A 20,684-nucleotide genomic window follows, 5' to 3' on the forward strand; every position below is an offset into this window, starting at 1 on the left:
GAGAGGGAGGGAGGGAGAGAGGGAGGGAGGGAGAGAGAGGGAGGGAGAGAGAGGGAGAGAGAGAGTAAACCCTGCACATTCTGGGGATTCTTGGCAGCGTGCCAAAGGCCCAGAATTCCACATACCACACATAAGGTTTCAATTAAACCCGTATCCAACGCTCAATCAGAAAAGCTTTCTTCTCCCTCTGAAAAGACTCTTTCTTTTGATAGCCTGTCGTTCAGGCAGTCGCAGAGGGGCAGCAGAGTCCTCTGGAACCTTTAAAGAAAGTCTGGGATGCTACTGGGACACCTAAGTATTAGAAATGTGTTAGCTCATCCTCCGCTCCATGACCTCTGGTCACAAAGGTCGTCTACTGATCTCACTGAGAAAACTCATGCTTCATGTTTATTTCCTGACATGTTGAGGGTGGGGGTGTGTGTGAGGGCATCACAGATTCATAACTACACATTGCAACACGTTTCCTGTGGACCAGGATTTAGTGACAAGACCCAGGAGTGAAGCTAAAAGTGAGACCTTCTATAACATGAAACCACCAGCTGGAACCTCTGACTCAGGGCGGCAGCAGCGCTGATGAGCAACGCAGCCTGCGGATGCTCACAGCTCTGCCCACACCACAATCATGTCCAGCCCCCCCCACCCCCCCGAACCCAAAAACACACAGGTCGGACGGCAGCATATACACGGTTTTTTTTTATTTGTGGTAAAAAGGATTTTTTTAAAAATCATAGCATCTCTTAAAGCTGACATGCTAAATGATTCCACGTGGATATTATAAATACCTCCCACAACCTTCAACAGAGCAGAATTAGACACCAGTTCAAACCTTCTATTTGTTCAATTCAATGTTGATTTGAGGAGCGGAGCCAACGTTCCCGACAGTGAATCTACAGCCGATATAAAAATAAGACTCTTGAGTGCAGTAAATAGATGCATGTTGAGGTTTTGCTTCCATCCTTCATCTCATATTAAACCCAGGTAATTAAAAAAAAAACAAATCATGTGATTATTCTCAATGTTATTGCACTAAAATGTCACAGTTTCTCCCCTCAAAAATGCTGAGTCGACAGTTGCAGGGCTGTCAATCTTTGGGTTGTCCCTCTCCTTCTAGACGCCGTTCTTCACCAGCTCGTGCACGCCGCTCTCATCGATAACCAGCGTGGGGTGAAACTCCCGCCCTCTCACCAACTCTTCCAGACCCTAAAAGAGCCCAGACAGGTTATTCCAGGTGGACTTCAGCAATAACACCAACTCCGGGCCGTTCCTCACCTCTCCTCCGTAGGACACCAGGGGGGAAATTTCACATTTGATTGGCAGGTCTGTCCCGTCCTTCAGGCTGGGGGGGGGAATGAGATGAAACAGTGAGCGATGGTTTCACAAGAGGTCGTATTTAACAGAAGCACGTCCTCGACACAGCTGTTGTCGTGATTAGAGTTCTAACAGGAGGAGAATTAAAGTTCCGTCATTCCCAAACGTGAGCAGTGATTAGTGCCTGGCAGCTACTGTGGTGTCAGAGGATCGCACGGCCCCGTCGCAGCCGCTCGGCTCGTCTATTTCCGGACACGGCCGACGATCGCGCGTAGGAAACCGCAGGTGCTCCCTGAGCTGCTGCGCCGCTGCGATCAGGACGGAGAGCGCGGAGCGCCCGCTGATAGAGAGAAGCCCACCGTGTTAGACCGTTAGTAAACATGCTATCCACAGAAGCCCCAGTGAGCTCGGTAAATGGAGCATGCGCTCATTTACACACAGGGAGCCGCAGGACCGCCACCTGCTGCCACGGCGACACCGCCTGCCTGAGAGCCCGACTGTTGTCCATTACCCAGCATGCAATTCAAACACAGCACGTGTATTAGTAGCAAACATCAGAGGGCGGAAATGATCTGTCAGCAGGTCATTTCAACTATGTATGAGTTCACAGTCATCTAAGCTGATCCTGCTCGCTACTTCCTTCAGCACAAGCAACTGGGAAAGAGAGGAAAATGGCTACAGGTTGGCGCACGCTCCTGCTTTTGAGTGGAAATGAAGGAAAACGATGCCCAAGGTTGAGAAGTAACACGATACAGAGTCAACGCGTCTAGAGAGGGAAGGAAAGCCAAAACCTCATCACCATGCACTGGAGTGCTGCAGGGCGATAATAATTACTTTCTGTTGCCATCATCTGTGACACTGTCTGCTGCTCCGTCTCTGGAAACATTGCACGGGACGCACGGGAGCAAGACCAAGCACGAGAGAGGGGGGAGGTCAGAGTGGGAGGCACAAGGACACATGTACTAAATCAAAAACAAACAGGTAGGTCTGTCGGGAGTGTTGGGATGAGCGTCTGCTCACCCCAAACATCTCCCGTGCACGCCTCCCGTGGCTAAGCTCACCTGGGTATGGCGGGCACGCGCCTTCCGTTTTCGTCGATAAAGTGGCCGCCGGCGTTGAGGACCCAGCGGTGGTGGAGGGACATGAGGGCGTGTCTGGCTGTGGTGGGCGTGTCCTTCCCATCCTGGGAGTCGGCGTTCTTCAGCGGGGAGAACTCGTCCTCCCGCAACACCTCGTACACAACAAACTTCCTGGTGGAAGCACACAGCGGCACACACGTGATTTCACCACCGGAGCGTTGGCGTGACGGACACATTCTGCTTTACTGATTCTGTATCCCAGCATTCGAGGGTTCGCTGCTTTGAGCCTGTCGCAAGAGAATCCAGACGCCGCTCACAGAAGGAATAAGGGACACATTGTTCTTAAATCTTAGAAGTGAAAATGAAGCAAATGAAGTAAAATCTCATATAATATTTTTTTAAAAACACCACCGCTTATGGAAAGTCTGAATGGAATGACTTGGCAAAATCCAAAATAACCACAAAAATCGTCATCAGTCCGCTCATAAAAGTTAATAAAATCCTTCGCCTCACTTCCAGTTCAGCAGATACTGGCTACCGTGATGACTGGGGGGGGGGGGGGGGGGGGGGACAGCTGCACCAGTAAACCCAGTTCAGCAGAGGCGACGACACGCTGCTCTTCTACTCACTCACTTGGCAAACTGGAAGATGTCGAAAACAAACTTTTCCATCTTGATCCCATTCGGCTTTTCCGGGCTGATGAGTTGACCCGACGCGTCCACGTGTGGGATCTTCTTCTGGGCCACGTGGTGCTGCAGCCTCGGCTCATGCTTCCTGGAGCGCACACAGACGCGTCACTAAGCAGGAGCGGGATATCGTGGACGGAGATGCTCTCGCACTCACTGCACGACGTCTCGGAGGAAGGAGAAGGTGAAGAAGTGGTTGGCCACGTTTCCCGCGTTAAACATGAGCCGCCCGTCGGCGCTGCGCTTCTCAGCGGTTGCCAGGGTGATCTCACTGTACTCCACCACCTGATAGCTCCCGTCCACCTTACAGACGACGCCCACCGCCTCCGTGGGATTGGTTTTCTCCACCACCTGGAAAACCAGAACACCTGTGAAGAAGCAGCATGACTGGAACAAATGAAGCCAGCTGAACTGAACGCCTGCTGAGAAGGAGTTGCTCCTCCTTATTGATCCTTATTGCACTTAATGTGGACGTGATATTTTTTATCTGACCAGCAGCAGAAAGAAACCCTCTCCTCTGCTGCGGGCTTGTAATGACAGAGCTCAGTCCTGATGAGAGGCCGTGAAAGCCAGGGCGTGGTGAGGGGCACAGGAGCCACACGAGCTGCAGCTGAGCTTTGTAATTTTAGACTTGAGGGTGGGACTCTCATCTCTGATCTGATCCTTCAATCTGCGTCCCACTCAAGAACCTATAATGTCAACCAGGGGCAGGGCCCAAATTATTTCCGTGGCTTTGAAACAAGCTTTGTTGCTAGCGTCTCTGTGGAAACCACTATCGAAAGGCTATTGGGACAGTTCATAAATTCTGAGTCATGAAATGTGTTTCCTGTTTAATCTCAGCGGTAATCTTGGCAACCAACGCACATTAACATGCAGTTTGCTGAACCTGACACAGTGAGCGTAATATTGTACAATGAGTGTACAAAGTTGGCCCGTTTTACTCAGATTGTCATAGTAATAGACATGTTAGGGCCAAACAAATGAACATTCTATCCCAGTTCCACACTGAACTTCTACTATTTATAGCTGAGTCAGCATCACATCACATACTTAGGAAAAGTCACTGCAGCAAAAGAGGAACAAAATGACAAATCTGAGTAAAAGGTAATTGGAGATCCATGAACTATATCTCCACAGGTGTATGATACTATCCACTGTTTAGTGTATAGCATTTTATTTTCACTTTTATTACCTAAAAATCTGCAAGAAAGCTAAACTGAAGTCAGAGAAGACCATTAGCTCCCCCTAGTGGCGTTAAATAGAAGGTGCGGCGGGCCGGAGCCTCCCTGACTGCTGCTAATCTCGCCACACCTTCGATGACAGACCCACACTGGAACAGTATAAATAAACTTCTGGCATCCTGAGCGACATCCTGGAGCTTAGAAGTCAGGCAGGATCCCAAAGACTACGTTTAGATAGATTTTCCTAGGCAGTTTGGCTTCTTGGCAGCAAAAACAGCTGCTATGATTTTAAAAGAAGGCTGACTAATGTAATGTCAATTCTTCAGAATTGTGATCAGGAAACAAAAAACAACTTAAAAACTAGACATCTGCAAACTTTAGAGTAAAAAAAACAAATAGATGTTAACTGGAAGCACAGAAGGTGTGACAAACCTTAGCTCCACAGTCTGCTCCCTTCTGAACGCAGAAACCAATAAAGGCAGGGTCTGCCACTTTAACCAGGATGTTATCTACACAATACACATGGATGAGCTCAATCCCCCTCCTCTCCATGTCATCCAGGACACCCTGTCTACCCAGTGCTCTGTAGAGACCCCCGTTCCCGTCTGGAAGACAAACACAGACACACATCTGTACCTCCGGCGTAAAGGGAACCTCAAAAATGCTCAAACTCTCCGGTGGTCTCACCAGGGGCCATAGAGACCTTTCCTTTCCTCTCCAGGAGGATCTTGCCATTGTAATCCATGGCTGGCAGCATGCCCTGCTGGAAGAAGATGATGTCCTTCTTGTCCAGGCCAAAGTAGTCATGCTTGGAGAAGAAGTGCTCAGTGGCCTCCATGGTCCTGCCGCTAGTCATGATGTACCTGAAGGCAGCACAGAATAAACGCAGAGCTTTGCTATTTGGACTCCAAATACGCTACTTTCAGTTATTTTTGGCAAGTTCCTGAAAAGCGGTTTGGGTGCTTGGACTCATTCGGATTACAAATAAAGCGTTGCTTCATCCTTACCAGGGAATGCAACACTTGGTCTTCTGCTTCTGCCCAGCCAGCTGCTGCAGCTTCAATATGCGCTCAGCCTGGATCTGAAAGAGGGTTTTGTGGGATGGCAGCCCCACGTCATACATGCCTTTGGGATCAGAGACCCCTAGTCTGGTGCCTTGGCCACCAGCCAGCAGCAGGACGGCGACTTTACTCTCCGAGATGCACTGCAGACCTGACAAAAAGAAAGTGTCATTAAAGTGGGATACAGGGAAAGTTACCTATGAAAATAGAGCATGAATGGCAACATATGGAACATCAGAGCTCATTAAGCTGTTCTGTAACAACAGCATCCAAAATGAATCAGCTCAGTTTAGAGCTCCAACAGCCTATTTTGTCTCTGTTCATCCTAGTTCATCTTCTGTAGACTGCTATTGTTGAGTGACTTGACGCGTCTGTTGACATTTAAAGACCGGATTTACACCAGCAGACTGGACTAGCCTGCTCAGATGCTTAGAACACCACCCAGGCAACAAACACACACCGCACCCAGCAAAAAGCCTGGTCCACCCACGGTGACCTCATCAGCGAACGTCAAACAGAAACACCACTTTCGTCAAGCATAAATCGAAAGCAGATGTTTTCCTGCTTGTGCTCGTCATCCTCCCCTAGTTAACACACTCGGACTCCCCCTGCAGAAAGGAGTATTGCACAAAGCACAACAGCCAATTCAAGCTGACTCACGCTGTGTCAGAACAGCCTAGGAAGAGAGTGTGCTTTAGTGAGGGGATGTCAAAAGGGTGTTATCCTGAACACCCACTGTTCAGCATCAAAGCATCTGGGTTATCAGGTGATGCTTTAATCCACTTTCCAGTCACATACCAGGAAGTTGTTGCGCCAACTATCCTGTTGGCTTAAATGTTCATGTTGCGCAACAAGGTTATTCAGTCTCTCCTGAGGGAAATATGTCCTCAATCAATACACCATCAGTGAAGAGATCCATTATGTTTCCCCATGAAATGACCTCATTAAAAGCAAATACTTACTATAGTTATAAGTGACCTGAAAGAGAAGAAAGCCAACACTCGTTGCTGACCTGATTGCTCCCACGTTTTCAGACCCTCTCTGTCCCTCGTCACACTCCCCAGCACCTCCCGGGGCACCGGCTCCATCCGGGTGTCCATCTTCTCGTTTTTGCTGTTGCTGGACATCTCCATGGCTTTCCTGAAGAACCCCATGATCTCCTGAAGGTCCATCTCCTGCAGATCCAGGGTCAGTTCAGCCTGCTCTTCGGGGCTCAGCTCGTTCCAGAACTGCAGGAGGTGAGACTGGGCCGCTTCAGCCAACTTTGTGGCCAGTCCACTTTCACTCGGGTCCATGATCAAAGGTGAATTTGGGTTTTTTTTCCCCCCACACACACTACAAAACAATTACAATTCACCAGGATGAGCTATTACAGGTGACATTAGGCTCACTACATATGCTCAATAGTGACATAAGCAGTGCATTGTTGACATAATTTAGCCATTAAACATTTTAGACAAAGGTGCGGTTGCTATGCAACTACTGGTCTCACTTGAATAACAGGTAACATAGAATACTATTCAGAATCTAAATAAAGAATGTTTTACTGGTGTATATGAATGCAAGCTCATTCATTCCTGAAGCACTGCAGGAAGAGATCTAGTAATAAATCCCAATGATAACGTTAAGAATGATCATTGAAAACATGATGTAAACTAAGTGAAGCGATTTATAGACAGACCATTTGCTGGCCTTGTGTCAACTAGACATGGTAAATTCATTTAAACAATGACAGAAACAGCCACCCAGAGCTAACCCCTGTTAGCAACTATCTAGCTAGCAACCGGCTAGCTCCGCGAAGGAACAAGGGTTACATTTATGAAAGAAGCTCAATCTCACCTCTAAAACGTGTTCCTCTTTAGAAAGACCATAAACGTGTGCCCGATGAGATTTATTGTAGTGCAGGAGAGCCTTCCAGGCAGACTACACCTCCCGGCGCGTCATGCCTGACGTGGCAGCGGCGGTAGCCGGAGAGGGCGAGGAGATGCGTTCACTTCCGCCTCGGACAATCCGCTTTCAACATCGGCAGGAGTTTCTAAAACTGATTTCTTATTGTTTACGTCTAATTCAATATTTGTTGCCATGGAAAAGGATCAACAAAATGACTGTAATGTTCAGACTACGTTTGTCATTAAGGAGAAGAAAAAAAACCTTGTAAGAACGCGTATATTCCCCCCTTCTGGTTGAAAATGGATCATCATATTATCAAATAAAACAAGTCTTAATCTTTATTTATAATATTGCAAATCTTTTAACTGGTACGATCTATTTTTGAATAGAATTTTGTTTATTTACTTTAAAAGGTCAATTTCTATTAATACAGTTCACATACATGCACATATTTACCCCAACATTGTTCAATAAAACAGCAAAGTAATGAACATGCTAATGAAGAATATAATAACTATGAAACCAGCAAAACCTTTAAGCAAATAACTTGAGATCGATCAATAAAGTAGAAAGTTCAACAAGAGTAAATAAAGAAGCTTTAAGAGTAAAAGCAGAGTAAATAATGAAGGTTTCAAAATGTAGCTACAAATACCTGAAATCAGAGACCTAACACACACATTCCTCATTTGGTCACAAGGTTTTATTCAGGTCTTAATTCATTCACTTTGAGCCAAATGATGTTTCAATGTAAATTGACAATATATTAAAATCTTAAATAATTGATAAAAGTAACAACATAAAAACAAATCAGGATTTTGTGACTTGCTGTTCAATCTGTAACCTGATTGTTAACAAGACGGCTTCAGAACCGCGCTGTGACCCGCCTCACTAGAACAATTTCAGTTTTGCTCCGTACACGGTTGCAACTGTAATTCCCCCTAATACAAACAAGAAAGGCAAAAAGTGGTAAGCTGGAGCCGAGTCTGCCTCTGGTACCACTCTGGTTCTGAACGGCTGAGCCATACGATCCCACTGGGTGAGGATAGCCTGGCGCGCTCCCGTCCAATGTCCAGGTCCAGTGAGGCGGTACTGATACGGCGTACAAGGACCAAACAAGGCCTTTGCCCAGAGGACCGGGTCCGTCAGGAGGAGTCTCAGGAGGTTCGGTCTCACTCCCACCTGTGAGCGGAGTCACGCTGTGTCTCACTCATCAACACAAACCGGATCGTTTGAAAACGCACCTGAACTCACCTGCTGGGCCATGAAATCCATGTAGGGGATGTAATGGACCTTGAGAGACGAACTCTTGTGGCAGGAATGACTGAAATAAAACCAAACACAGTTCAGCTCCCCGTGGGAATTCTTGATCATCTCTAGACAATCTGACCTTTTGCTGTTCCTCTTCCTGTCGGACTCGATTACCTCCAGCATTTTCTTCTTAGGTGGAAGAAAACTGAGGCCTAAAAGATTAAAATCAAAACATCTAAACAATGTATCACCTGGTTCTTTATCCTCCGGGCTCATCGTTTCTTCAAGATTTACCTGCAAACACCCTCGCAGCCCAGCGGCCCTGCATTTCCACCAACGGCACGATCGGTCCCTTGGCCTGGAAAAGACCCAGGATCGCCAGGGTGGGGCGCAACAACGAGGGGGGGAACAACCTCCTGACATTTGGGGGCAGAAATAACAGTTTTAGACCCACTACATGAATGCCAATGTTAAGTTTGTGAAGTAAAGTCAGGACTTCCGATGGACTTGAGCTCAAGAATCCAGGCTGCTGTACCCGTTTTTATCCCTCCCAGGCAGAATTCCAGTATCCTAGTTGACAGTTTGGGAGCAAAGTCAAGGGGAGAAATTTTAAAAAAAAACTCCAAATTATTCAGGAGAACAGGGGTCGGTGACGTCGAATATAAGGGAATACTATAATGCAGCTGCTTATGGGTGAGCTGAGGAGCATCAGGCTGAAACACATTAAATTAAATTTTCTAACTATAGAAGGTTTGCCCCCCCCCCCCGGGAGCGACACTCAGGCTGCCAAGTTTTATCGGCCTTGATATGAAATGTTTCAGATACGGGTAATGAAGTCTCTGGAGCGCTGACGTGCGTGTGTAAACAACCCCTCAAAGGTTGCGGGGTACAATCTACGAGAGCAGAATGGAGGGAACTCACTTGTACAACGCCAGCTCTCCGTGAGGCCCCTCGCACAGATCGGGAGGCAGGAAGGAAAAGCCGGAATTATAACCGGTGCAGAAGATCACAGCATCAACGTTCTCCTCCACCGACCCGTCTTCAAATAGGACGCCAGAGCCCTCAAAGGACTTCAGGTCAGGTTTCATTAAAAGCCTCCCCTTTAAGAGCTGACCTGGAAGGTCATCGTTGATCAAAAGAGTCCGTTCCAAAAATCTGGGGGGGGGGGGGGACTGACTCAAATGTTATCACATCAAATGGAGTCACGGAGTCTCAAAGCCGATTGGGAGCCGACCTCACGAGGAGATTCCGACTAAACGTACCTGTGTTTAGGCTGCAGGCCGTAAAATCGGTGGTCGTATTTTTGGTTCAGCGCTCGCTCCAGAAGCCAGTTGATCAAACGCTGAGGGAGGAGCTTCATGAGGATCTGTTTGAACCTGGTGATATGCGCAACGTCCAAGGGAAGACCCCGATGGGACATCCTGCCGATGACCCAGGCCCCCTGCCGGGTGCTGAGGAATGTCTACCAGAGGGGGAAACGACAGCGGTCCCTTGAAAACTGCACTTAAAAACAGGATAAAGCACCTTCTCTCCTTTCCGCACCATCTCTGCAGATCTGCTGATCTCCACGGCAATATCGCCTCCAGAGTTGCCGATGCCGACCACCAGCACCCTCAGGCCCCGGTAAGCCTCCGGATCTCTGTACTCCCAGCTGTGGGAGCATTTTCCAGGAAAGCCCTCGTGTCCTGGAGAGTCAGGGGGGAGGGGTACAGATGGAAACACATCCCGCCTGGTGGAAAACATTTTTCCGAGCTCACAAACCTGGAAAGTCCGGTAGGGACGGGTAGATGAACTGACCCGAACACACCAGAACCGCGTCGAAGACGTGCTTCTCTTCCTCCCCGCTGGCGTTCACGGTGACGACGTCCCACTGACCGGACTGAGGGAATCCTGCCCTCTGAGCGACCCGGGTCACCGTCGTCTGAAACAGGAGAGCGTTGAGACACTCAACGTGGGCGGTTCCTCAGGACACGTCGCTACCTGGAAGCGGATGTGTCGAAGCAGGTCAAAGTGCTGCACGTAGAGCCGGAGGTACCCCAGCAGCTGAGAGTGGTGCAGGTAGTTCGGGTAGTCCGCAGGCATCGGGAAATCACTGAAGCACATCATCTCCTTGCTGGTGTTGGCCACCAGAGAACGGTAGATGCTCGCTCGCCCCGGCTCCAAGGACTCCTGGAGGCGCGGCGGCGGAGGACCGGGAAACGTCACAGGGTGGACGTACATGAGAAGCAGGTCATGTTTTGGAAATAACAGGTCTGACAGGAGTCTGGGAGAACTTCGATAAACCCAATAAAACCAATGGTTGAATTATTTCCTAAGTGCATGTAAACACATCTGATTATTCCAATCATCTAATTCCTCCTGTTCATCTGGTTTCTATGGTCGGGGGGAAAAAAAGGAATCCCAATCCCTTCTCATTAGATAACACGTGTTTTGTCACTACTCACTCTGAAGTTCCACACGCCGCCAATGTCGTGACCTCGCTCAAAGCAGACGGGCTCCAGGCCTCCTTCGATGCAGGCCTTCACGGAGGCCAGGCCGGAGGCTCCTGCTCCGATCACTGCCACACGGTGGACCATGGCTGAACCGGAGACAGGAAAGGAATCAGATTTTGCAGTCTGTTAGCAGAAACAAAGACGTCCTGTCCATCCATGTCCAGGGGCCCAGAAGACCTTCAAACGGAGGGACAAATGTGGACAGCGGTAACAGCTCAAACCTGCGTCTGAGAGCAAATAACCAGTGACCACGAAGTGATCCGAGGCACTGAGTTTGGGTCATATCAGCCTCCCCCCAGCGTGCCCACAGGGCTCAGGCCCACAGCACACACCGTTTCTAACAGCGCCACCTAGAGGGATGAAGGACTTTCCCCACCGTTTTTAAAAACTTACATTTATTAAATAAAAAGCAAAGTATGCAATAATTTTAATGTGAGTGTTGTTAAATTTCTCCTTGCGTTACCTTTTATTTAACCTTTCTTTTATGTTTATACTAAGGTTGCCAGCATCTGTGCACTCATTCAAGGTGGCGTTTCAGTTTTCATCGTTGTGCAACGAAGTTCGTTTCTACAGAATTCGCTGACATTCCTCCCCTGGATTTGAACCCGCGACTTCTTTCCTCGCCCATTCTCACGAGTGGTTGCTCTCCTGGATTACTTACCTGCTTCAGTCTGATCGATGATTTACTTCGGGGAAAGTTTGCGTGTGGCGCTGCAGGTGCAGGGTCTGGTGTGGGAGCCCGAGTTGCAGGGCTTGATAGATCAGCTCACAACCGTTCCGCCCATCTCCGCCCCTCTGTAATAAGGTGGGTCTGGGCAAGGGATGTTTTCCCCCGGTGATATCTGGGGATGTTATAAATATTCATTTTAAAAAAAACGCCATCCGATTGGCCTAGGACCTGGAGGTTCATAAATATGTATAATTCCCGCCATCCCATTGGTCCATATTTTCTAAATACTAATGAAACTATTGGCCGGTAGACCCGTCAAAAACAGAATTAGGGTAAAACTTATTCTTCATTCGCAACAGGCTTTTAACCCCAGCTGGCTGGGGAGGATTCAGCAGCTCCAGAGATGTTAGAGAGCTTTCATAACTCCTCAAACCTGACCTGGCGGAAGTCCAAACAACCTCCCTGATGCCGGGACAGGAACATACACAGACGTTCACTATAGTCCTGCACAGCCCACCAAGCGTCTCCTCGTGGTTCCTCCTTCATGGTGGGTCAGAAGATGCACGTATCAGGGAGGGATTCTTCTTGAAAAGGAGTTTTGAGGGACACCAGCAGCAAACTGCAGACTCAGCTCTTTTTGTAGTTTTTTATTTGTTTGTTTGTTTGTCTTTTGCTACCTTGAGGAACATCTGGAGGAACATCTGGACCGGAGAGGGGCTGATGCAAGTTTTTGACATCCCCTTTAAAGCACCCGTTCCAACGTTCTGCAGCTTCAAATGATTAAACACAGAGAGCTTGCTGCAGTCAGCTCTCCTATACTGAAACTTGTCCTCAGTGGAACACACTCGCCGTGTCGTAATGATGCCACGTCACAGCTAGTAGTTGCAGCTAGTAGGCTTATATTAATGTAGCAGTCTTGATGAATAACTTATACCGTGGATAGAGCAGGAGCAAGCAACAACAACACACAACAAACCCAGATTGTCTAGATCGGGGGTGTCCAGACCCGGTCCTCCAGGGCTGCAAACCAACCCAGATTTCTGTCCTATCAGGTAGACGACGCTTTCAACTAGGATCCCACTTTCCTTCTAGCTGTCTGGCAGAGCTCATAACTGGGCTGCAGGTTGCAGGTTTGCATCTCTACTTGTGTTTATTGCGGCTTTTAGGACCGTGTTTCCTGGTGAGCCTCTACTGGGAGTTAGACAGCAAACCAGGACCAGGACACCGAGGTGACAGCAGGGTTCTGGATTACACCCCATCGTTCGGCACCCTTCCATTAACATTACGGATCACAGTGGGAGTCCCCAACATGTTTAGTCAATGAGAACTTCCTGTTACAAACCCCCTGAATCTCAGTGAGTCCAGCATTTAACACACTCAGAGGGCCTTACACATATTGGGCTATACTGTTTGCATTAATTATTACCCCAACATTAGTGAATGACTAACGTTGGGACATGTCTTTGTCTATAAAGATGATATCTTAATCTTTTTACTGGACTTTGACACCCACATCTACCATATATGAGGCATCACATTTGAGGTAAGGTTGCTGCAGAAGAATAAGAGATTGTTCAGAGTCAATTTTATGGTGCATCAAATGCATACTTTATATGTTTATGGTGTACTGTTACATCACCTATCTAACGTGTGTTTATTGTGTGTGTGTGTGTGTGTGTGTGTGTGTGTGTGTGTGTGTGTGTGTGTGTGTGTGTGTGCGCAGAAGTAAAAACAGTACTTATTGTTGACAGGATTTTTTAACCTTGGCTTAGCAGAAATAGACCTCATGTTCAGAAGGTGCCTGTCTGCATGTTCATGCCAAAAAGTGACACAGAGCACCAGAAGTTTTCTTTACAGAATCTATTAAAATCAAAGGACCGAAAATGCACCAGCCAAATGGATCAGGATCGAAATACAAAGCTAATATAGTGATAAATCACCAACCAAAATCAGTCGACTGGAACTTAAGTCGCCGCTGCACCGCCTCCACCTGAACGCACCAAACCAACTGTACCTCCCTGGAATGGGAACGACGCCTTATAACCCCGCCAGCTAACTTCTAGTTCTTATACTCCAAATCAGGAGTGTTGTCAAAGGTCAGTTTATGATCAGGTGCCTCCTGCAAGTATCTTGTGTTTTGGAACGGCCCTCAAGGCTGTGAGACGATTATGTAAATAGCAATAAGGAATTGTCAAAACTGCTGCTCAGCAGTTCTGCCTCAGAAGATAGAACAGAATGGACCTGGTCATAATTACAAAGGTACCAGTTCTTCTAGCAGATGACTTATCTCTACATAACACACACACATCATTAAAACTCAGCTTGAGCAGTCAGTGCACAGATGATGATTAATTAAAGAGAACATTCAGTGTCTGACTGAACAAAGCACATCAGAACATGGTTACATGAATCTTAGCTATAATGATTACGTTTGTTATGTAAGATGATTACATGAGGAGTCAGAAGTTAAACTTTACTAATACACACACAGAGTTTAACTGCAGGCTGATCAAGGCCGGGATTTAGACAACGATGAAGTCAAAAGCAACAAAAACACTACCAGTATAGAACTACAAGTGTATGTATAGACCAGAAGGGGAATCAACATGTGCAACAGTCAACTAGGGACTTGTGAGTGCATGTGTGTGCTGCTCTGCCCCGACCTGCTGGCTCCATTACATATCTCCACAAGCTCTCACAATGTAGAAAACTGACATTACCTGTCCCACTGGAAATTCTTTTTTTAGGTGTCTAAAAATTTATATAAAAGTAATATTGCGGAAAACATCAAGAACATTGAAAAATAAACTCTGAAATAACCCTAGATTACATTTTAGAATGGACAGGTTTAATTCAGAATCCCTTGGATGTAGGCTATATTACTAGTCATTATTACGATAAGTTACTAAAATTTCCCCACGGGGATGAATAAAGTTCATCTTAAAAGAATATTATAATGATCATTTAGATGCTTTTATCTATTTGGGAATTTATGGATGAGCAATCTAGGTTTATTGTATAAGATTATATAAGAAAAAGACAGAACACTATACAACAATAAGTAATACAGTACAGTATATACTGTATATATAAAAGGTTTAAGTTTCTTTCATTCCCCTGCGTTTTTCGGCCCAGCCACAGGAGGGCGGTACTCAGTCAGGTGTGAAGCGGAAGTAGTTCCCTTGTGGTTACCCCGTCTTAACGACAGGGGGCGGTACTCAGTCATCTGTGAAGCGGAAGTAGTTCCCTTGTGGTTACCCCGTTTTAACGACAGGGGGCGCTACTCGGTCAAGTGTGAAGCGGAAGTTGCTGTTTGTTTTGGTCCTCTTCGCTTCGTCCGCGTTTCCTGGGATTCAGATATTTGTGACAGCTGAGGAAAAATGAAGAAGTTTTTCGAAGACATCAAGAAAGACATCAAATTCAAATCTGCGGGACCCGGAAAGAAACTTACTGAAGACACCAGGTTAAAAAGAAAACGTTTTAAAGATAGCGTTAGCCACAGTAAGCTGTCTGAATCAATTGAATCATTATCTGAATAATTAGGCTAGCCCGTGGGCGTTGCTGTGTATTGAGTTACCAGCAGTGTGTCATGAAACTAGCTAACTAACCTTTCGATAACAATAACTAACGTCGGGGTTACTAGGGTAAAAGACCACAACCAGAGCTTAATGTTTATGGGGTTTAGGCTGACTGAGTTTTGTCATGGACAGTTCTATTATATAACATAATCCTCAACACAGCTGAAAGCTTCCATCCAATTCCAAGTCACAGAGTCACAATAATCCCCAAACAAGCTTATTTAGCCTATCCTCTAAGGTAAACGTGACTTGTACTTGAGACTTATTGTGTCATCGCGGTTCGGTGTCTGCAAACGGCCTCGTTTGTTAACCTTTAAAATGATAAAGGGAAACACCAATAACCCTCCTCTTGTGTTCGTTTCCTGTTACCATCTCTGATGTTAACGGGTCGGTTTTGACCCGTGTCTTAAATCAGCTGTAAAATACACTAAAAACAAATAGCTATCATCCAATTTGTTTCTCATCTCTTGGTTACCTTGTTAGGCTTCCATATCCATGAAAATATTGGTTTTAATATTTTTGGTGTGGGCCTCTGGGCCTTTTTTTGTCAGTATACCCCTCGATTTCAATTTAAAAAAAATGGTAAAATGAACCTCAACAGAATCATATAAATAAATATAAGGTTGTTGTGTTACCTGACTATTACTAAGTGCCATTAGAACACATCTCTTAAATAAATTTGTTTTATTTATTTTTTCATTTTAATATTATTAACTATAGTAACATCTATGGTGTTACGGGTCAATTTCGACCCATATATATTTACTTCAAGAAAAAGGCAAAAAAGTACAAACAACAACCAATCTAGCAAATCAAACCAAAATACCAAATCAGAGTAAAAGTCTCTGTGTGCAAGAACATGCATGTGTATGTGCGTGTGTTTAGATGCATGTGTGGCAAAAAGTGACACTTTTAGTGTGTTCTTTGCAGAGATATTTCTTGCACTTGAAGCACAATACGTTTGTCTTTCTGTCCTTACTGCTTGGGCAGACTTGACACCTCTTTCTTTTAGGATCAGGTTGCCTGAGTGGGGTTGTGGCTGTGGCTGTTCTGGTTGGTGTTGAGGCAGGACTGGCTGAGGAGGATGCTGTTGCGGATGCTCTTTGTGTTGCTGATGGCGTGGACGGAGTGCAAGGTGCACTCTGCAGCGGTCTGACCAAGGCGGCAGCGTCTGGTTCTCTGGGCACCGGTTCCCTTCGCTCAATGTGTGGCTTGACAAGCGAATTTCCCAGCTCCTCAAGAAACATTCTGCGCTTGGCTTTTTTGGTTGAGTTCCACCCTTGGTGGATGTGGGTCCACAACACAAATGTGTTACATGCAGACACATCAAGGATGTTGTAAAACACAACCATTGGCCATCTCCTGGTCATTCGCTGGCAAGTATAGGTGGCAGTCAGCTTGTCCAGGTTGTCCACTCCTCCTTTGTTTTTGTTGTAGTCGAGGATGATTGTGGGCTTTTTGTCACTTCCTGATGACACAGCTGCATCTTTGTGAAGAGTCAACATAAGTATCACATTCCGTTTTCTTTTTGGACAATATGGGAAAACAGTGGTGGTGTCTGTAAAAGCAAACTTTGAGGAAAGTGGAGCCCTGTCCTTCACCTGCAAGATTGCAGCAGGTAGCTCAGGTTTATTTTTCTTCACTGTGCCCACCATGGAAAGTTTCCTCCTTAGAAGTTCTTGTCCAAGGTCATAGCTGGTAAAAAAAATTGTCACAAGTGATATTGTGACCCTGCAGTCCAGCAGTCATATCGAGGACCAGTTCATCCAGTCACCTCTGGCCCTGGGTTGAACATCAGTGGAAGGAGCTGCGTCCATCTCTCCCAGACATCCCTGATGGGGGCAAGCTTGTCAGATCTTGCTCTGGTATCTCTGTTGTCAAATCTGAGGACTCTTGATATCATGCGAAAGGTCTGAAGTGACATTGTTGCGCGGAAAATATTTCTGCCTGTCACAGTTGTTTGTTTTGTTTTTGTGCAGGTATACTGGAAAACAAGGCAAAATGAGAATCCCCTAAAGCTCACATGATTGGGAGCTGGCTGACAGTGCACTTATGATTTAAGTTTTGGTTCTAATTATTGCTTTATAATCTTACTTTTATAACTGGGTCGAAACCGACCCGAACAACACAAGGGTCATAATTTCAACCAGAGCATTTTATAATTTAGTGAAAACATTTTTTTTTGTTTTATTTTGTTGAAATAGAGGTTCTTGACAAAGTCAAAAAGCCTTGACTCAATAAACTAATTTACGTGTTTTTTAATGCATTTCAAACTTGAAAACGGGTCGGTGCCGACCCGAACACCAGAGGAAGGATAAAAGAAAGGCACCTATCGCTTTTTTACTGTCCTTATAAAACTGCAGCGCCAAGCCCGATAAGGTGCAAAGCAGCTCTGCTACGAAGAACCTTCGACATGCCCCCAGCGAAGGAGCCCAGAGGGCCGGAGCCGCAGCCCTGGCCAGGATCGAGCAGCGGCCGCGGCCGATGGTCCACACCTCTCAGGAGGCCATCAAGAACCAGGGTGAGACTTGATCCTTTACTCTTCGGGTTTCTGAGACAGTAATGACCACTGCGAATGCACTGATTGGCAGGACTCAGCCTATAACGCCCCCCTCTCGCTCAGTCAGTAGATTTTGTTTCTATATTAACCCAAAAGCAGACATCCATCAAATGTGTTGTCATGTTAACAGCCTGAAGACCCCATGTTTGAGCTTTAGGGACACAGAGATGTTCTTGTTCCATTGACCTGTAAAGCAATGTGTAAATGCAGACACCACAGCCTACTGTTGTGTAATTTGCAATTTAAACTGGTGTTCAACGTTGACTTTGTGTGTGCGTCTGCAGTCAAACGAGAGCTGGAGGCCGAGGCAGCTGCATTGGACGATACAGAAAAAGTGGCCTCAGTAGAGGTTTGTTTTTCTTAGTTTCTGGATTATAATTCAGGATTATAATTCAGTCATGACAATGATCATCCAGATGCTAACAAATGTCTTTATTCAAGGGAGCTGAAATGAAGGGAGCAACCCGCCTCTCCGTGCCCGGCGTGTATTTCACCTGCCCGCTAACTGGGGCCACCCTGACAAGGAGCGAGCGGGAGGCACACCTAAAAGAAGCCATTTTAATGGTGCGTCCGCAGGCAGTGTTTGGACAAAAGATTGTGATCTGCATATTTCTGGACGCAGTTGTGTGTGTTGATAAAACACGGACTGTTGTTCCTGGCAGCGGTTTGAGGAGGATGATGGCGAGGCCTCTGTTATGATGATCCACACGTTTAACAAAGACAGGGAGAAGGTGAAGACTGCTGTGGACATTATAAGCAAGTGAGTCGCCAAATCTATCCCCCCAAACTAACCCAATGCTGTCTTTTTTCCTAAAAACCTAAAAACAATGAGGGTCTTTTTTTGCTCCCATAACAGATATGTTGATAATATATGTAAGAATCCCACGGAGGAGAAATACAGGAAGATTAAAGTCGGCAACAAGGTGTTTCAGGTGTGTCATTGTACGGCCTCTGCCTGTGTAGTGAGGAAGATGGCTGTACTTTTCTTGAACATTGTCTCTTCTCTGGCTGATCTCAGGAGAAGGTTCACTGTGTGGAGGGCAGTCGAGAGTTCTTACAGTCTCTGGGATTCATTAGTGTGATGCTTCCTGTAGAGGGTCAAGGTAAATCAACCTTTGAAACCATCTTCAGGCCTGTTTTTTTGTTTAAATAAGCTCAAGCATATATATTTTCCTGGCCAATCAGATGAAGAAGAGGAGTTCCTGGTGCTACCGGAGCAGAGCCCCGACGACCTGGAGTTGATGAAGGAGAGGAGAGATCGTCTCCAGAGAGGAGAGCCGGTCCGAGCTCAGCTGGACAGGCGGCCCCAGGCGTTCAGCCCCTCTCCCAACGCCCAGCACTTCGAGCTGCCGCCAGAATTCTACAACCTAACGGCCGAGGAGCTCAAGAAGGAGCAGCAGCAGAGGTAGGATCAGCCGGAGAGTTCAGGTGTTGCTGATCAGCTCGATGTCACACCCTCTCTGCGTGTGTAGGACTGAATCGGTAGAGAGGCACGCCATGCTGCGGACCAAGGCCATGAGAGAGAAGGAGGAGCAGAGGGAGCGAAGGAAATACAACTACACCCTGCTGAGGATCAGGCTGCCTGATGGAAACCTGCTACAAGGTAACGAGCCCAGCAGTGATTGGCGATTAAAGGAGAGAGAGAGAGAGAGTGACGGTGTGGGGTTGATTCCAGGCACCTTTTATGCGTGGGACCGGCTCCCCGTGCTGTTCGGGTTCGTGCGGGAGTCTTTGGTGGACGGCTGGCAGCCCTTTGAGCTCATCGCCCCTGGGAGTCAGAAGCTCCAAGACTCGGATGACGTTGCTCTTGCAGAGTGTAACCTGGTGAGTTTGACCCTCGTTAAAGCTCCAGCAGCAGATTAAAAAAGGGCCCTCTCGTGGGGGGGGCGTGTTGAGTCATCCTTGCTCGTTCATTAGATGTACTCATTTGTGCATTTGTCTGCTCAGGTTCCCGCGGCTCTGCTCACGTTCGCCTGGGATGCAGCTGTGCAGGCCGACATCGCAGCAGCTGGAGGAAAGAGCCCCTCCCTCCTCAAACCAGAGCTGCTGGAAAACCTTCAGAGCCTGAGCTGAAGCTGTCCGTCCCCGCAGCCCCACCGCCTCTGCTTCTGCCCCTCCTGTCATTAACGGACCCAAGTCGTCCCCATTGATGATGAATCTTACGGACCCTGACGTAATCTGGGACGGCTTGGCTGTCCGTGTCCACGTCGGGGACTCGTGCCACAGTACAGAGCGTCTCGGCAGAATAGGGTGTTGAGTTGTAGCAATTTGTTTATGAATCCTAAATGAATGTTAATTCCTGTTGTACGCCGACAGCTTCGGTCACCCAAACAACCAACAACCTTTAGATTAAAACAAATGTCCGTTGGACGGCGAGGTCCTCTGTAGGACGGCGCACCAGTCTGGCTGTGCTGTCCCCGCCGCGTTGACGGGGTGTTAAAGTCTGTTCTGACTGATCTGCTGCGATTGTGTTGTGAAAAATGGTTAAATCTTGTGGGGTTTTTTAATCAAACGAGTTTTCATCTGGAGAAAAAAGTAACGGCGAGATGAAGCCGGCCCTCGGAGGCCAAAGGGAACCTGTAATATTCAGATTCACCGTCCCGTTTCTTAAAACGGGTTTTTCTGTCTTGGTTTCAACATACTTTCAAGCTTATTGTCGCAGATAGTATTTTGTCACCATGACAACAGTCTACCTCTCACCGTTGGTCTGTTGTTTCAAATCCTGGTTTTAGTTTTACAGGAACACTGTTGCCGGCCCCCGACGATATCTGAAGCACTCCTCTGTCCGTTACTGGCCTCCAAGTATTTGATATTTTGATTATTGTACTGGTGAACAGTGATGGTCTGTCCAGATGTTCTGTTGCTTCTAACCCTGCTTGTAATAAAATGGCTTCTACTGGACCTGTTTAACGACCAGAACCCAACACGCAG

General features: G+C 46.9%; 3 protein-coding genes across 7 annotated transcripts; 1 reads left to right on the top strand and 2 right to left on the bottom strand.

Moving 5' to 3' along the window:
• Positions 1–678: 678 nt before the first annotated feature.
• On the bottom strand, positions 679–7,298 carry uap1 (UDP-N-acetylglucosamine pyrophosphorylase 1). Of its 2 annotated transcripts, XM_011614719.2 has the most exons (11): positions 7,155–7,298; positions 6,328–6,650; positions 5,262–5,466; positions 4,942–5,117; positions 4,687–4,859; positions 3,231–3,424; positions 3,021–3,161; positions 2,370–2,558; positions 2,143–2,184; positions 1,270–1,336; positions 679–1,200 (listed from the first exon to the last, which is right to left on the bottom strand). In XM_011614719.2, the coding sequence occupies exons 2-11, from the start codon at positions 6,608–6,610 to the stop codon at positions 1,108–1,110; spliced, it is 1,563 nt and encodes a 520-aa protein (XP_011613021.1). In that variant the 5' UTR covers positions 6,611–6,650; positions 7,155–7,298; the 3' UTR covers positions 679–1,107. The 2 variants fall into 2 exon arrangements, with proteins under 2 accessions (XP_011613021.1, XP_003974070.1); XM_003974021.3 differs by lacking the exon at positions 2,143–2,184 and having other exon boundaries at positions 7,155–7,297.
• A 585-nt stretch (positions 7,299–7,883) lies between these two features.
• On the bottom strand, positions 7,884–13,646 carry fmo (flavin monooxygenase). 3 transcript variants are annotated; one of them, XM_029827590.1, is made up of 12 exons: positions 13,560–13,646; positions 11,607–11,787; positions 10,898–11,031; positions 10,434–10,622; positions 10,215–10,374; positions 9,996–10,138; positions 9,716–9,915; positions 9,375–9,608; positions 8,748–8,869; positions 8,593–8,665; positions 8,457–8,526; positions 7,884–8,384 (listed from the first exon to the last, which is right to left on the bottom strand). In XM_029827590.1, exons 3-12 carry the CDS (start codon positions 11,027–11,029, stop codon positions 8,094–8,096), a joined length of 1,614 nt encoding a protein of 537 aa, XP_029683450.1. In that variant the 5' UTR covers positions 11,030–11,031; positions 11,607–11,787; positions 13,560–13,646; the 3' UTR covers positions 7,884–8,093.
• A 1,261-nt stretch (positions 13,647–14,907) lies between these two features.
• ubxn6 (UBX domain protein 6) lies at positions 14,908–20,654 on the top strand. Of its 2 annotated transcripts, none has more exons than XM_003974020.3 (11): positions 14,908–15,078; positions 17,557–17,714; positions 18,038–18,102; positions 18,195–18,317; positions 18,416–18,513; positions 18,610–18,685; positions 18,772–18,856; positions 18,939–19,158; positions 19,226–19,356; positions 19,429–19,577; positions 19,701–20,654. In XM_003974020.3, exons 1-11 carry the CDS (start codon positions 14,996–14,998, stop codon positions 19,824–19,826), a joined length of 1,314 nt encoding a protein of 437 aa, XP_003974069.1. In that variant the 5' UTR covers positions 14,908–14,995; the 3' UTR covers positions 19,827–20,654. The 2 variants fall into 2 exon arrangements, with proteins under 2 accessions (XP_003974069.1, XP_029684089.1); XM_029828229.1 differs by having other exon boundaries at positions 15,008–15,116.
• Positions 20,655–20,684: the final 30 nt, after the last annotated feature.

Source organism: Takifugu rubripes, chromosome 20 (genome assembly GCF_901000725.2).
Source record: "Takifugu rubripes chromosome 20, fTakRub1.2, whole genome shotgun sequence".
NCBI lineage: Eukaryota > Metazoa > Chordata > Actinopteri > Tetraodontiformes > Tetraodontidae > Takifugu > Takifugu rubripes.